The following is a 17,433-nucleotide window of genomic DNA, read 5'->3' on the forward strand; positions in this document are numbered from 1 at the left end:
GCGGTAAGATGGGCAGCCAATAAATTTGATAAATAAATGTTTGGGCAGAAAAACAGTTGCAGCCAAAAATTGAGCAATCTAACAATCGTGTGAATGGAATTGGCATAAGGCTAGTTTCAGCACAGAGAAATGAATTGGATGTGGAGCTGGTTTCCCCCAGAATTATCCTCAGCTATTTGTTTTGCAAAAATTCAGTATTTGAGGAGATACTTCCATCCTTTTGCATGGAAGAAAAAACATGTAATGACTGTATTCCTATTTAGTATGTACCAAGAAACCCACATTAATTGTTGAGTTTGATTATCAAGCTGTCAGGTGCATTAATTGGCTCTTCCAGGTGACATGAAACAAGATATTGCTCTCTGGGATGCAGAACAGTTTTCTGTTTCTGTTTTGAAAGATTTTTGACTAGCAGCAATAATAATATTAGCTTTACGGTGATAGCTAGTAAATTGGGGTGTGTGGGGAAACATTTGTCTAAAAGGCTATTTAATCCAGCTGGGTATGAGAGATATCAGACATGTCATTGGCATCAAGAAGAAAGTACAGGTTGTTTTTTTTCCTCACAAAATTTGCTTGCAAAAAATTATTACCAATGCATAAATCCTTTTCTTTGCTAAATCGAATCAAGGTAAGTGAGACCAATAGACAACTTGATTTGAATTACTGGGGTAGTCTTGGATAAATGATTGGCAGAAAAAAACCCTCACTGTGTTTGCATACCTGTCCATGGCTCTGTCACTTTTTTAATACTTGAATACGCCTAAATCATCATTGCTTGTGTAGGATCTCTAACGGCAGTTGCCCTGTGGTGGATGCTTTGGGAGATGCAATACGAAACTCAACCCTCTTCACATGGACCATTGCTAATACTTGGAGCCAGATTGACTGTCTCCAACCTTGTGGACTTCAACTCCCAGAATTCTCCAGCCAGCGTGGCTGCCTGAGGAATTCTGGGAGTTGAAGTCCACAAATCTTACCCGTTGCTAAGTCTGGAGACCTCTGAACTAGGGGGGCAAAATTGGGTAGAAACGGAGACCCACATCTGCATGAACCTTGGTTAGGTTGAGGTTTGATTGCTTTGATCATCTTCTTTTAATGAACCCATAATCCTTTGCAGAGTGTGGGCAACTGAATGGATCTGTGTGTTTACTGGCCGGATGCCCTTCCTGTCGCCAATGCAGAGCAGATCTATTCTCATTGTGCCCAGAGATAGAAACATCTTACCTAGGATTGAATTCACAGACCTCTGGTTGTGAGGCGAGATTGCTTTGATGCTATATTCAAATTATCTTGGCTTAGCCCTCTAGAATGAGAAATTTGCAAGTTTATATGGCAAAACAATTATGCCCTATAAGTGTGTGCCATCTGCCCCCCCCCAAAAAAACCAACAACTGGAGGTGCACTCCTACAGAGCCAGGCTATCTTAGGCCATCTTTGTATGATTTTATCTTAACAGGTACCCATCTTATGACCATTTGTAAGAGGAAAGCCCTAAGGTTCATATTTTGCAAGAATAGCAGAGAGTTTCTTGTCTCATTGAAAGGGTTATATAATAATAAATGGCTTTTACAGCTGTGTCCTTGTAGAACATACTTTGAATCTTTGCAGTATGGATGATAGTCGCTGGAGAAACGTTTTTGTGCTCAGCTCAGAAATAAATGGAAGGAAACACCCCCAAAAGCTAAATGTAAAATATACGCTTCTATAAATCCACAGCTACATTGATTTAAAACACTGGCAGCTACCACTTTGTGGTTCGTTAGAAGCCATTGTTTCCACCGCGGGGTCAAAAGCCCAACAAAATTCACCTTCTTCACACAGCAAGTCCTCGACTTAACGGCCACAATTGAACATCCCTGTTACTAAGCGAGACCAGTTTGTGCACCATTTTATGACCTTTCTTGCCACATTTGCTAAGGGAATCACTGCCACTGTTAAGTAATGTGATTAAGTGAATCTGGCTCCCCCCCCCCATTGACTTGGCTTGTTAGAACGTCGTTAATAAGTTGATCTGATGACCCCCAGACGGGACGCTGCAACCGTCATAAATACGAGTCAGTTGCCAAGCGTCTGAATTTAGATCACAGGGCTGTTGGGATGCTGCAAAGTGTAACTGTGAAAAACAATCTTTCTGTGCCATTGTAAACAGTCGCTGTTGTAAGACGAGAGATAACTATAGTCACACTAACCCGGGGGTCGGCAACCTTAAAGAGCCACAAAGGTCCTAACCGGAAGCCTCCCCAATCAATTCTGGAGCTGACCGGACGTCCGGTTCCCCCACCATAGAGTCTCCTCCTAGCGCAGCGTCATTTTCCCTCTACTTGTCCTAACTGAAAGCCCTATCAATTGTAGAGCCGACAGGCGACAGAGAGCTGCAGCAGAGGGATAAAAAGAGCCACATGTGGCTCCGGAGCTGCAGCTTGCTGACCCCTGAACTAACCACAGCTTTTAAAATAATTTTAGTGTATCATTAGTTTAAAAGATCAATCTCCAGGTAACGCAAGGTTCTCACCACAACAGAGCAGGCCTAAATAATCTTTGGGGAACCCTTTAAATTAGAAAAATTATTCAGTGATGCAAAGGAAGTGGCTTGATTTTGAGGAGATCTGGATTTTTAAGCATCTAGTAAGCCTGTTGTAGCTGTTGCGCTATCGGTTGGATGCGCATGTTACCACAGAAGGCTGAGGAATCGTGGCACCACCTCTCCAGAGCAATGGTGGAAAGAAAAATCAGATCTGTAAAAAGTAGACCCACTCGGTCAAGAGCTGAACCCGCGGCAATAACGATCAGCTACACTTATTAAAGATATCTCCATGGCATTATCTCACAAAGTCGCTTGATTTGACAGCCCCATTATAAATTATGGATTTGTATAGATTAGCGTAACTCGCCTGACCTAATTCTTCACTGATATGTGTGGGAAGCACGCTGCCCCGCTGTTTCAGTGGTCAGTCTGAATTACACATGAAACCCTTGAAAAGGCAGCTCCGGAGAAGACAGGTGACAAATGTCTCGGAAATACACTAAATTAATACCATATATTTCATCGTCTTCCGGTTCCGAAAAAGGTGTCTATAACTCGGGAACCAACGTTAATTGATGGCATTAATTCCCAACAATTAGCAGCTAATATCTGCAGCGGTTGTGTATAAATTTCAGTTTGCGTACGCATGTGGGGAGGGGAGCACGGGGGGCAGTGCGCCCCCCTTCCCCGTGGCCCGTGTTTGGTCTCAGGAGGCTGAAGGGTGGCAGTAGGTGGAGCGGGTGGGTGGGGCGTTATGCACACATTGCATTGTGGGTGCGGGCGCACAGGTGAATGCTATTGCACGCGCACGCTTTCAGCATGCAACGACAAAAAGGTTAGCCGTCACTAGTCTATAGAATAGTTTGTGCTCCATCATACATAGAATCAAGATCCCGTGAAGGGTTAATACCACTTTATAAGGCCTTGGTAAGGCCACACTTGGAATACAGCATTCAGTTTTGGTCGCCACGATGTAGAAAAAATGTGGAGACTCTAGAAAGAGTGCAGAGAAGAGCAAGAAAGAGGATTAGGGGACTGGAGACTAAAACATTTGAAGAACGGTTGCAGGAACTGGATATATCTAGTTTAATAAAAAGAAGGACCAGGGGAGACATGATAGCAGTCTTCCAATATCTCAGGGGTTGCCCCAAAGAAGAGGGACTCAAGCTATTCTCCAAGGGCAGGACAAGGGCCTGAGGGCAGGACAAGAAGCAATGGGTGGAAACTAATCAAGGAGAGAAGCAACTGAGGAGAAATTTCCTGACAGAACAATTAAATCAGTGGACCTCCAAGGTCCCTTCCAACTCTACTATTGTATTGTATGTTGGATAGCCTCCAAAGCACCTGAGGGTAGAACAAGAAGCAATGGGTGGAAACTAATCAAGGAGAGAAGCAACTTAGAACTGAGGAGAAATTTCCTGACAGTTAGAACAATTGCTTAGTGTATATGCTTGCCTCCAGACGTTGTGAATGCCCCAACACTGGAAGTCTTTAAGAAGATGTTCGATAGCTATTTGTCTGAAACAGTATAGGGTTTCCTGCCTAGGCAGGGGGTTGGACTAGAAGACCTCCAAGGTCCCTTCCAACTCTACTATTGTATTGTATTATATGTCGGATAGCCATTTGTCTGAAACGGTATAGGGCTTCCTGCCTAGGCAGGGGGTTGGACTAGAGGACCTCCAAGGCCTCTTCCAACTCTGCTATTGTATTGTATATTGCCATAATTCTCACTAAAAATAACTCTCTCTCTCTCTCTCTCTCTCTCACACACACACACACACACACCCAAAAATCTCGGGGAAAGCTTGTTTTAATTGATCCTAAAATTCTCACTCATTCTCCTGTCTGGTTGTTTACAATGAGCCATATTTACATTTCTGTGCCTGGGAATTATTTTGGGAGACCGGAGCGAGAAATTTCAATTCTCCCATTTCCCTCAAAATAGGCTGCCACTTAAATTAGCAATCTGTTAGCACAAACTCAATGTCTACAATGGGGACAAAAATATGGACATTCTGGAATGAATCGAACAGACAGTGTGTGGTTAATTGCCCCTCCTCTCTTTATCATGAAAGCAGATTCTTGTTTGTATTAGGTGGTTACACAATGCTTACATTTACTGTTGTGTGAAGTAAACACTCTTTTGTGGGGGGGGGGTTTAAAGGGTCACTTCCTCCAAATTTCTTGCAGACCTTTGAATTCTCATCGTTTCCTTAGTGTGATTTTTTAAAAAAATTCAGACTAGCAATTTCCTATTGATTGGACTACGTGGCAAAAGATACAACTCGTTTTTAACTACAGGCGTGACCACAATTCATCCTGAAATTTCTGTTGTTAAGTGAGACAGTGGTTGAGAGAATTGTGCCCCGTTTTCCTTACCACAGTTGTTAAGTGAATCTCTGCGGTTGTTAAGTTAGTCACACAGTTGCCCTGAAGGTCGCAAAAGGGGATCATGTCAACCATCATAAGTACGAGTCAGGGCCAAGCGCCTGAATTTTGATCATGTGACTGTGGGGATGCTGTGATGGTCATAAGTGTGAACAATGGTCCCGAGTCACTTTCCCCCCCCCCCCGTGCCGATGTAACTTTGAACGGTCACTAAACGAACTGTCATAGGTTGGGGGCGACCTGCACATTTGCAGCACTGTCATTTTCAAAGCAGACTTCCCACTTGCTCGTTCCCCCCCCCAAAAAAAAACCCCTCCCTGGAAATCCTCCCTCTATCCCCTCCCCTCCACTTCCTGTCTGTCTTCACCAGTGTGTGCAGAAGATGCTTCTCCCTTCCAGGATTTTGTGGTACGCGACCACATAGTTTCCTTCATTGGAGGATGGCGATAAGGGCGCAGAGAAGATAATACACCTTCTGATTTTTAGCCTAAGAGGGGGGGGAGGGTTTCCTGGGGAAGGGCTCGTGGCCTCTGCTGGCTTCTGTATCAAAAGCATCTCCCTTTGGAAGGCTCAAGATCCCCCTGCTTAGCTGGGGAGGCTTCAGCCACCGATTTAGGCTGAACGTTGGGAAATCTACTAATTCCCAAGGCATTTAAAGTACATGCATTATTTTATTGGTTTTTTTTTTTTTTTGTATGGCACAAACCCCTGGTGATGCTTTCTACTCTGTGCCTCGGAGAGAAAAATTGCTCCTTAAATTGCTTGCAGATGCAATCCTCAGCTGGCTCACCGCATGTCTGAAACTGTCTCTCCTTAAAACCCAATCAGTTCTCCCCTTCCTCTCCCCCCTCCCCTCTCTCTCTCTCTCTCTCTCTCTCCCCTCCCCTCTTTCCAGACCCTTGCCAACGTACCCTTCCCTAAGGCACCTCTCCATAACATTTGGGGAAACCGAGGCGTGCTTTTTTCTCTCCTCGCCTCCCCGGCATCCATGCCGTGTTTTAGTTGGTGCCTCGGCTGCCAGCGAGAGCCTCCCAAGGGGGCCAGTCCAACCCGAGCCTGGATACATGAGGCAGAGATGTGAGAGAACCAGGATAACCAGCCTTCCATTAAATATTGGCTCTTAATATTCCGGCTTCTTCCCGCCCGTCGTCGTCCTTCTTTTTTTGGGGTGGGGGGGATTTGTCTAGCAGCCGCCAAACAGCACTAGAAGCAGCAATGAATTAGCCGGCAAGCAGAGCCCGGCAGCATCCTCGACTGCATTGTAAAGCATAACAAATTACATGCGGAGGAAGGAAAGGACTAAAACCCAGTGAGTAACGCTTCCACCCCCACCCCACCCCACCCCCCTTCTCCCTCGATTTCCTGTGTTTTTACTGCAATTGTTAGGGCGATGCAGTCGGTCTGGGCACGCAGGGCAAAGGATTGTAACAGCAGCAGGAGCAGCAGCAGCATTGGGGATGCACTGGGGTGGACCAGTCCACCTTGCCCATCGTCGCGGTTGCAACCCACACAGATCTCGCCGCTTATTGGGATGTAGCTGAGACAGTGCTGAGAAAGGCAGGGAGGGGGGCTGGGGAGGGTTTGCCTTGAAAAGACGTTCCCTCGCCAGGTGACGGGCTTTAGGGTGTGGGGGGGAGAGAGAGGGAGAGAGGGACCAGACAGAGGCGTCTGCGGAGGGATGCTGCTCGTCAGGGCCGATGAAGGAGATGTACCCAAAAAAACCTGACGGTACGTCTGCGGCCTGTTTTGTGGCAAGGGGTGGTGGGGGGTGATTGTTGCCTTCTGGTTTGGATTTTTGACATCTTTCCGAAGCAGCAGCCTGGGAAACGAGCGGGCGCCAGCATCCAGGAGAATAGAGATGGTACTGCATTGCTACATTAGGCGACATCGATCCGTTGAATGGGCAATTTGGATTTTGTGCAGGAGATCAGCTGGGGGGCTCGCCCAAAATCACTTTTTAATCCGGCTTTTTATTCGTTTAGTTTTTTTTAAATCTCCAGCCGAGAAATTGAAGATGCTTTCGGTGGTTGTGGTGTAGCTGGTCTTTTCTTACTCATGCCCTTTTTAGACAGGGGTTCCTTGGATGTGATGGTGGGGGTGGGCATGTAATTGTATTTGTTGTCAGGAGCCTTGGGCCTGTTTTATTTATTTTATTTTCGCCTCCGACTTGCTTCGTCCGATACAGGTTGAATGTTTGATATTTGTCTCCGCTGACAATGTCAGTGATCGGTGTGTCCCTTTTGCTGTGAGTGCCAAGGAAATCCGTAACTCCTCGCATGCTTTTCTGGTGCTTAGACATTATTTTCGATTGTATCTTACAGAGGATGCTACGCATTGTTACCTAAAGGAAGAAAGTCATAGTGTACGGTCCAGTACGTGAATTGTCTCTCCGTTCCTGGCCCTGTAAACACACTGTGTGACTCACAGCTTTTCCCTTCAATTGTTGCCGTATTAGCAGCCATGGTTAGGTTATTCAGAGCACGTGAACGAGAACCCTTCCTCCCGCGAAGAAAGGAAGGAGCGTGAGAGATGATGAGGCAACTCTGGTGATAGCAGCTTTGCTTGCAGAGAGAGTAAACCTTTTGTGCTACGGCTAGCAAGGCAAAATGTGGGGATCGGTTTTGTGTGGGTGTGTAAGGGAAATTGAAACCGGCGCCTTTGTGAAAATATAAATAAATTTGCCGGCCTGTATTTGCAGCAGTTCAGGACTTCCAAGTCTTCTCCCCTCATTGAAACAGACTCTTTATTTTGGAAGAGAAACGCAGACCTTCTAATAATTCCCATCTGATGTTTGTGGTTACCTAGTTGGAAGCGTTTATGTTTGGGGCAATAGCAAAAAAAGCTGTCGTTTGTTCGCTCTTTCCTTCCTTCCTTCTTTCTTCCTCCCTCCCTCTTTCTTTCTTTCTTTCTTTCTTTCTTTCTTTCTTTCTTTCTTTCTTTCTTTCTTTCTTCCCCCCCCCTCCCCAAACAACCGGAATTTCTTCCCTAAGGAAATCTGCTTTTGAAACCCCAAGCGGCTTTTAAGAAGTGATCTTTATTTATTTATTTATTACATTTATATGATCTTCGCATGAGTTTGCTGTTTATAAAGAGGGGGGGGGAAATAACACCGTTGAGGCCCAACCTTTTTGGACACTGGAATGTGTGCGGTTGGTTCTTGAAAGAACCTTTGTTGATTTTGAATTCTCGGAGTGCACATCTATCCCCCCTCCCTTTTTTTTTTTTACACTTCGAACTTAGAGCAATGAGACGGAGGCCGTAGGGTAATTTCTAGCATTGGGGTATGGTTTGTATAATCGTCACCACCACATACAATTAGGTATTGAGGCTGTGTCATTGTTTTCTTTCTTCTTTTAATTCTATGTATGTTAGTTCTATCTCTCAAGGCCTAGGATATAAATAGCTTATTTGTAAATATTCAATCAGCAGGGGATGGATTTCCAAGCCTGGCTAGAGTGAAATTTTACTTATGCTAACTATGGTCAACTTTGAGGAGTCTTTGGTGCTCTCTGAGCTTGCTTGTTTTCTTGGAGACGTTTCATTACCCAACTAAGTAACACCCTCAGTCCTAGTTAAGGAATGGGGTTTGTTCTCAGTTTATATTCTGATAGCTTGTCTATCTGGGTGGGTGGAGGCAGTTGAGATTCTTTGGTTGGGCTGTTTACTGATGGCTGGGGTAGTGCTTGTTTGATGGTTGGTCTGAAGTTAACCTTGGAGTTAATCTATGCTGGTCTGCGTTCCGATTACTGGTGGAGAGGCGCTGGTGTATTGTTATCTTCTGGGCTGGGTGATTGTCTCTTTTGCATAGTCTATGCCCTGTTTCCCTGAAAATAGGACCTCCCCGGATAATAAGGCCAATCGGGCCTTTGAGCACATGTGCTAAAATAAGCATTTTGAAACTCCCCCCAAAAATAAGCCCTCCCCGAAAAGAAAAAAAGACCCTGTCTTATTTGGGGGGGGGAACACGGTAGATGTTGTTGATGTCTCTGTGTCTGTTGATGGCTGATTTGTCAGAGTGCCAGGCTTATAGGATCAACTTTGCGGAATTGGAGGAATTTTTTTTTTTTTTTTAGGATATTTCACTTCCACTTTTCATTGATGAATAGGTACCATATTTTTGGAGTATAAGATGCACCTTTCCCCCCCCCCCTCAAAAAAGGGTGAAAATCTGGGTGCGTCTTATACACTGAATACAGCATTTTTGGCCTCTCGAAACCCCACCTCCTTCACAAAAATAGACATGCAGAGGGTATGGGAGGCCTGCAAACTGCTCCTGAGGGCTGTGGAGGGCAAAAACGAGCAAAGAATGGCCCATTTTTTGCTCTCTTTTGCCTCCCCCAGGCCCCAGGAGCACTCTACAAGTCTCCCAAAGCCTATGCATGCCCTGTTTTTTGCAAAAAAAAAGAAAAGAAAAGAAAAGAAATGGGCCCGTTTTCGCAAAAAACTGGCCATTTCTTTGCTCGTTTTCGCCCCCCAGTCCCCAGGAGCACTTTGCAGGCCTCTCAAATTATCTGCATGTTCTGTTTTTCACGAAAAATTAGGCGTGCAGAGGGTTTGGGAGGCCTGCAGAGTGCAAAAAACTTTTTTTAAAAAAAATTATCTCATCAAAATCTTGGTGCGTCTTATACTCTGAAAAATACGGTAATAGAGAATTCCCCATGAATGGCAGTCCCCACAGGCGTCCAAAACTCTCCATCTTTTGAATGACGGTTAAGTAAACAGGATTATTGCATCCGTGTTGCGTTGTGTGGGTGACGCTTGTGTCCCCCATCCAAGCTTCCAAGTCACATCCGTTAAAGATTATTACAGCCCTCTCGTGTTTAGGTTGCCATTGTTTCTTGAACGCTCTTTTGTCAAATTGGATCATAACTGGCTGGCGTGCCGGTTATTTCAAATGGCAGCTATGCTGAATGTGCTTTTTTTTTTTTTAAGTAATTTTTCCTTTACGGACAGAAGAACCATGGGCAAAACGGGAATCTCAAGGTTGTTTTTTTGGTCCAAAAGTCAAATCTGATTTTACTTCAACTTATATGGTTTGGGGGTTTTTGGGAGATGGTCAGTAGACTCAAAGGCAATGGGGGAATCTGGGCCTCTGGAGTTGGATGAAATAGATGTGAAAAACCTGTTGTTCAAAAGTGCGGCCTTTAAACCTGCCCATCTCTAATTGTTGCTTCTTTCGAAATTGTCCCACGAGTCAGTGTCTAATCCAGGTGGGTGATGTAACAAGTAAGATTCACAGCATGGCTGCAGATCTGTTGATGTAAGAGATTTAAGAGATATTACTTTGGGGTAATATTTTGGTCTTGTGTTACTCCAAGAAGAAGGAACTTGGTCATTCAACAGGCTTTCCTGCATGAGGTGATTGTCCCTTCAGATGAGCAAACAAGAATTGTGCCACAAAATACTTATGTATGGCTATTAACATCTGTATTTCTCATCAGTAGAGTAGAATAGAATAGAATTCTTTATTGTCCAAGTGTAATTGAAAGTAGAGTAGAGTAGAGTAGAACAAAACAGAACAGAACAGAATAGAACAGAATAGAATTCTTTATTGGCCAAGTGTGATTGAAAGTAAAGTAGAGTAGAATAGAACAGAATAGAATAGAATTATTTATTGGCCAAGTGTGATTGAAGATAAAGTAGAGTAGAGTAGAGTAGAATAGAACAGAATAGAATAGAATTCTTTATTGGCCAAGTGTGATTGAAAGTAGAATAGAATAGAATAGAATAGAATAGAATAGAATAGAATAGAATAGAATAGAATTCTTTATTGGCCAGGTGTGATTGGATACACAAGGAGTTTGTCTTCGGTGCACAAACTCTCAGTGTACATTAAAAATGCATTCATCAAGAATCATAAGGTACAACACTTTGTGATAGTCATAGGATATTAAATAAGCAATAAAATCATACTAGGAACTAAATAATATAAATCGTAAAGATACAAGCAACAAGGTTATAGTCATAAGTAGAAGGAGATGGATAATACGGAGGATGAGAAGAACAATAGTAATACTTACTATTACTTACACATATGTATTCAAGATGGAAGCAGACTTTGAATATTCCAGGGAGATTCTGATGCACTTGTGAATGACTCAAGGGGACAAACCATGTTCTGAGAAGCCATGATTGACATGGTTAAACAAAGGTAATTGTTGGGTTAGGTTGTAAAAGTGTGGGTAATTGTGAGCATAAGTCTGGGTAATTGTAAGCATGAAAGAGTACTAGAACTTGGAAATGGAAATAAAGGATATTAAATTGAATGTATTTGGATAAGCAAATAGGAGCGACCAACATAAATCAGTTAAATTAGATGATTACATGGTTGAAGACTTAGGCCATAGAAAGGAACGTTAGGACAACAGCATTAAAAAATCATTGCTGAGTGGGGTGCTGGACTTTTACCCAGTAAACAGAGGATCATATCTATTAAAATGAAGAGATGGATATACATTCAACATCATTGACACATACTATAGATGTAATCTCAGGAATTATATAAGGGTGGAAATTACAATATCAAGAGAAGACTACTAATTTGTGATTGAAATGAACGTATGGATTGCAATAATGTTGGCCATAATATAATTTTGCAAGGAGAATTGTTCGTTTATTGCTAGCCTCTGCTTCAAACGATCCATGGACACCTGCAGGTATCTAACATGGGATAAGGAAATAGACAGTGGGAAAATGCAGGCCAGCAACTAAGACGTTATGGAACAGATCCTGATCGTGTTAAATGCAGAGAAATACAGTGTATATGTGCATGAAAGATTTGACCTGTAGGACATGCAGTCAGAATATAAGGTCCCCATAAGAAACAGATTCATCATCCATAGCTTATGTGGGAGAGAAACTGGGAAGCTAAGAAAGAGATAGCAGGTAGGAAATCCAAATGGAAGTTGGGGTGGGGGGAGAGAGAAAGTTTTAAAATTTAAAAGAGGAAAAGATCCCATGGAATAAGGTTTCATAATCGCTGAAGAAAGATGGTTGGCCTTGAATGATTGCACAATGACTAAATTCAGACTTCTGGTGTGAAGCCAGGAGAAGACACAACAACAGCTCATTCAAGGACGCAATCAGGGGAGGAAAGTGTAGATAAGAGATTAGAAAAAAAATCACTGAAAAAAGTACCGCGAAGCTAGCAATACTTGAGAATAATCACGAGATTTATCTGTAGCAGATAAGTTTAAAGGAAAATGAAGTGACTGAAATGCAGATGATAAAATCTGCATTTTGTCTCTCTGTCTTTTCCTGTCTTTCCTAAGGAATATACACATAGCTTTGAGGCCTTTCTGTTCGTTTCTGGACATTATTATCTTACTTTCATCATTCCCGTTTGATATACAGATGTAACACAGATAAAGTTTTGCTCCTAAATAGAATTAAATGCTGGTTTTAGTCTCGTTGGGAGTTGATCCTGGCTTAATGTAGAGCTGGGTTTAAGGCAAGTGAAAAAAAGGGCTGGGAAAAACGCCTTCCCATGTTCTTGAAGAGGGACCTCCAAACTTAGCCACTTTAAGACTTGTACACATTAACTCCCAGAATTCCCCAGCCAGTGCTGGCTGAGGAATTCTGTGAGATGAAGTCCACAAGTCTTAAAGTACTCAGGTTTAGAAATCCCTGATCTTGAACAAGAGAAAATATTGTATTTTCATTACCCCTGTAAACTGAGAAGGCTGTTAAAAATAACCATACGTGGGACTTCAGGTTCATAGCCATGGTAATAAAGGTGCCTTTATTAGCTCAGTTCTTACTAGGAAGTCGCTTAATTCATCATGTAAACTTTTTCCAGTGAAAAACAAGGGGACAATTTTTCCTGCTGTTTACCTAAGACTCAAAACGGGGCAGTTAACTTGTTTGATTGAGGCTGCAGGCGTGAATGCGGTAAGACTGACTCATCCACGCAGAGTTTCAGAAAACTCCCAAAGTACTTCTAATTTCATATTGAAAGTTTGTTAGCCAACAAACGCATTACACAAAGTCCATTTGTTGTGAGTGCTCTAATAAAGGCTAAAATTGCTCTAGTAAAGGTCAAAATGACAAGAGCAAATTTGACCTTGATGTATCCTATTGGGCTGGATCTTGAGGTGAGGCTGATTATAATCTGCAGTTATATAAAAAATGCCAAGTTGAAGGGTCAGTCCATGTGAAACTGTAGATAAGAATGCTAGCTTGTCAACAAAGATACGGTGCGTACATTTAACTAAGGTGTGTTGGGAAATACTAAGCAACCTGCCTATAAAGTCTGTCCCATTGGGTGTCAAAATATGTGCTTTGAACTGCGGTGGCCTTCAGGACAATACTGGCAATCCTCAACTTATGACCGCAATTGAGCTCAAAAAGTCTATGACCAGGCGAGACAGTTGTTAAGTGAGTTTTGACCCCATTTTACAACCTTTCTTGATACAGTTGTTGAGTGAAATCACTGCAGATGTTAAGTTAGTAACATGGCCGTTAAGTGGGTCTGGATTCCCCATAGATTTGGATTGTCAGAAGGTCTCAAAAAGGGGATGACGTGACAAACCCTCCCTCCCCCCAGGGCAGTACGACAGTCATAAATACGAACCAGTTGCCAAGCGTCTTGAGTTTTGGTCACATGACCCTGGGGATGTCACGGCGGTCGTAGACGTGAAAAGTCCTACGTCACTTTTCCCATTGTAACTTCAAACGGTCACTAAACGAATTCTTGTAAGTCGAGGACTACCTGTGCAAGAACTGCAGAGAATCAGAATGGCCAACCTGGTGATTAGTAATTAGCTAAGAAGACCAGCTGTGACTCCATTAAAGGCATATGATTAATTCCTTTCAGCTATGAATGGAATAGCTACTTCCTGGATAACAAAGCATTGATTCTCCAGCGTTTCTCCTTCGTACGTCGCCATCATTTTAGTAGCCACTGCGAGGAACGTTAGAACTCATTTTGATTGTCCACACCTGTGCTGCTTGTTCCTCAATCCGTGTAGGAGACAGAGGGATATAAATGTAAGAAAAGAGTAATGATGGTCATTGAAGAATGTAGAGAAGACGGTAGCTTGCGACCACGTTGCAGTTAAGAACATTCCTTGTCCAATGATTTTCTGGAAGGATTCTGTTGCATTTCCTTGTGTCCGGTGTCACTTGGATTTAAGCCTTTTCACAAAGGTCCTTGACTCTTCAGATCCTAACAAGTGACTTTTCCAAGGCTCTGGTACCCAAACATAATTTTCCACTTAGGATTTCAGCTTTCATCCCTCCCCTCTGGGCCAAGCCAAGACATTGTCCACGTTGAGAGGAAGAATAAAATACCTATTTGCGGTTGTGTACTACTTGGGCGCCAAAGAATGGAGGCCTTTAAACTCTGGTGCTGGAGAAGAAGACTCCTGCATTGAGTCCCTTGGACTGCAAGGCCATCCAACCGGTCAGTCCTAGAGGAGATCAACCCTGGCTGCTCTTTAGAAGGCCAGATCCTGATGAGGAAACTCAAAGACTTTGGCCACCTGATGAGAAGGAAGAAGGACTCCCTGGAGAAGAGCCTCATGCTGGAGGGCAAAAGAAGAAGGGGACGGCAGAGAATGAGGTGGCTGGATGGAGTCACCGAAGCAGTCGGCGTGAGCTGAAGTGGACTCCAGAGGATGGTAGAGGACAGGAAGGCCTGGAGGAACGTGGTCCATGGGGTCACAATGGGTCGGACACGACTTCGCGACTAACAACAACATTACTTCAGCACTGTCCAAAGAACAGTGCCTTTAACAATTCATGAGCAACCTGGACCAGCTGAGATGGTGTAGTAGACACTATGCGCCTTCCCATGCGTTGACACCTCATCCCATCGCATGAGGGTGCAGCGGGAGATGGACTTGAAATGTTCCCCTCTAGCTGGCTGCAAAATCAAGTGCGATTGTTGTGCCCCGTTTTCCAGATGGGTGTGCTTAGAAAGAAATTGTCAGAAAAGATGAGCTTCCATCCGCCAGGGAGACCTCTAGACCTGTCAACACCTCACAATTTTTCTTGAAAGAACTTCATTCCATCTGAATATTATTTCATAATCCCCAAAACTATTCCGGTCAATATTTTAATGCTGTGAGTTCACCGCACAAATTTAAGAGTTTATTGATTTCCAGAGTTGTACTCATTGGAACCGGAAGCGCGGGTGGCATCTGTTCAGCGAGCGGTGCGTCGTTTGTGAGCTTCTGTTTTAGTTCCAATAATATTTATGGTTTGTATTTAGCTTACGAATTTCAATACCTTTCAAGGGAATTTCAGTGAGTGGTCTGGCAGGCAGCAGTTGAGTTTTGAGTTGACTCCCAGATGGATGTTGGAGCTTTAATAGCACTTCAAAGTCTGAGAGACTTTCTAAGGCAGCACATCATATGCAAAAGACACAATTGCAACCTTATATTCTTTGGGGCTCAGCAATTCACAGTAATTGAGCAAAAAGGATACTTGTTAAAGAATAAATTGGATGTTTTCTCAATGCTGTTGGAGATGAAACATTTCACGGATCCCCCCCCAATCTAGGAAATGATGGCTGCCTTTTCTTTGCATTTGAAATTAAATGCTCTGTCCTTAGAATTAACTTTTGATCTGTCGGCCATGTTGCCAATTATGGGAATTGTATCTGACTGGCTTTACTGGACCTTTTCAGCTTTTTTTTTACAACCAAGTCAAGGGATGATAATAAAACAGAATACCAAGATTGTGAATATTTATTATTTATTTATTTATTTTACTGTGCTTCTAGGGCGCCCCCTCTCCCAAAAGGGACTCGGGGCGGTGTACAGTCCATGCAAAGAATACATCACAATATAATAAATAGGAAAGTTAAATATGTAAAGTTAAATATGGAGGAGGTTATTTGACGTTATTATATTTGAATATTTGAAGTCTTAGCCACGGGGCGGTGGCTCCGTGGCTAAGACGCTGAGCTTGTCGATTAGAAAGGTCGGCAGTTCGGCGGTTCGAATCCCTAGCACCGTGTAATGGAGTGAGCTCCCGTTACTTGTCCCAACTTCTGCCAACCTAGCCATTCAAAAGCACGTAAAAATGCAAGTAGAAAAATAGGGGCCACCTTTGGTGGGAAGGGAACAGCATTCCATGCGCCTTCAACATCCAGCCACATAATCACGGACACATCTTCGGACAGCACTGGCTCTTTGGCTTTAAAACAGAGATGGATAGCGCCCCTAAGTGTCGGGAACAACTAGTACGCTTGTGTGAGGTGAACCTTTGCCTTTAAGAAGATCTCTTCAGTGGGAGGTGTAATGATCCAATCGGGATCCTGTATGGCTTTTACAATATAATGAAGTCCCGAAATGAAATTCTAGAAAGATTAATATTGCAATACAGGTTCATTTAGTGACCATTCAAAGCTACAACAGCATGGATAACAGTGCCTTATGGCTGTTTTTTTCACACTTACGACCTTTGCGGTATCCCCATGGTTACGCAATTAAAATTTGGATGCTTAGCAATCGATTCATACTTACGACGGTCACAATGTCCCAGGGTCATGGTATCCCCTTTTGCGACCTTCTGATAAGCAAAGTCAGTAGGGCGAACCAAGATTCACTTAACAACGGTGTGACTATCTCAGCAATCGCAACAATTCACTTAATAATTGCAGCAAGAAAAATTGTAGGACGGGGCAAAACTCTCTTAAGAAATGTCTCGCTTAGCAACAGACAAATTGGTCTCATCTGTGGGCGTAAGTCAAGAGCTGCCTGTACAATTTTTGTTTCGTTTTGCATCTTTATTTTCAGAACTTGCTCACGGCACTCCCAGTTTATTATGTGTATTCAAGTTTTGAAATATGAATGATAATGAGAGAAAGCAGCAGGAAAATGTCAAGAAGTAAACAGAAATAAAATAGTGAATTATGAAACAGCAGCTTCAAAGCAGTCCCGGGAGAATCAGTTGAACAAGGCCAAAAAAAAAAAAAAAGGAAAGAAAGAAACATCGATGGGTGAAAAGCATAAGATCAGTCTTGCATAAATAGCACCTCCCAGTACAGGGGACGATACATGAAATTAAGAAATATTTCTCCTTGGAAATCTCCTTGGAGATATTTCTCCTTGGAAGGGACGCGATGGCTCAGTGGCTAAGATGCTGAGCTTGTCGATCAGAAAGTTCGGCAGTTCGAATCCCTAGCGCCATGTAATGGAGTGAGCTCCTGTTACATGTCCCAGCTTCTGCCAACCTAACAGTTTGAAAGCACCTAAAAAATTTATAAAAACAAATCTATCTGATCAGCAAAACCAAAAACCCAAGTTTCACTCCCCCCCCATCCCCCACCTCAGGCACAAAGTCCCAAAGTGGTTTCCAAAGAGAAACGAAATGGCCTTCTTTTCTTTAATCAAAGCGGTCCATTTAGCCATCCGTGCTAACGCCAAAAATGAATAATAATAATAATAATAATAATAATAATAATAATAATAATAATAATATTGAATTTATTAGCCGCTCCCTTTCCAAGCAGGACTCGGGGCGGCGTACACTAGAAACATATAAAACATAACACATGTGTACAAACACAT

General features: G+C 43.1%; 1 protein-coding gene across 3 annotated transcripts in view; it reads left to right on the forward strand.

Annotated features, from left to right (window-relative positions):
* Positions 1–17,433, forward strand: part of PRKCZ (protein kinase C zeta) — an 80,016-nt gene that overhangs the window by 13,647 nt on the left and 48,936 nt on the right. The window contains exon 1 of one of the 3 annotated variants that reach the window (XM_081954966.1): positions 6,598–6,643. The exons of the other annotated variants lie outside the window; for them this stretch is intronic. Within the exon in view, the coding sequence (XP_081811092.1) occupies positions 6,613–6,643 (31 nt within the window). The 5' untranslated portion in view covers positions 6,598–6,612. Of the gene's footprint in view, positions 1–6,597; positions 6,644–17,433 lie in introns of those variants that run through there. 3 annotated transcript variants of the gene reach the window in all.

The sequence above is a fragment of the Natrix helvetica genome (assembly GCF_964273705.1).
Source record: "Natrix helvetica genome assembly, chromosome: 5".
Lineage (NCBI taxonomy): Eukaryota > Metazoa > Chordata > Lepidosauria > Squamata > Natricidae > Natrix > Natrix helvetica.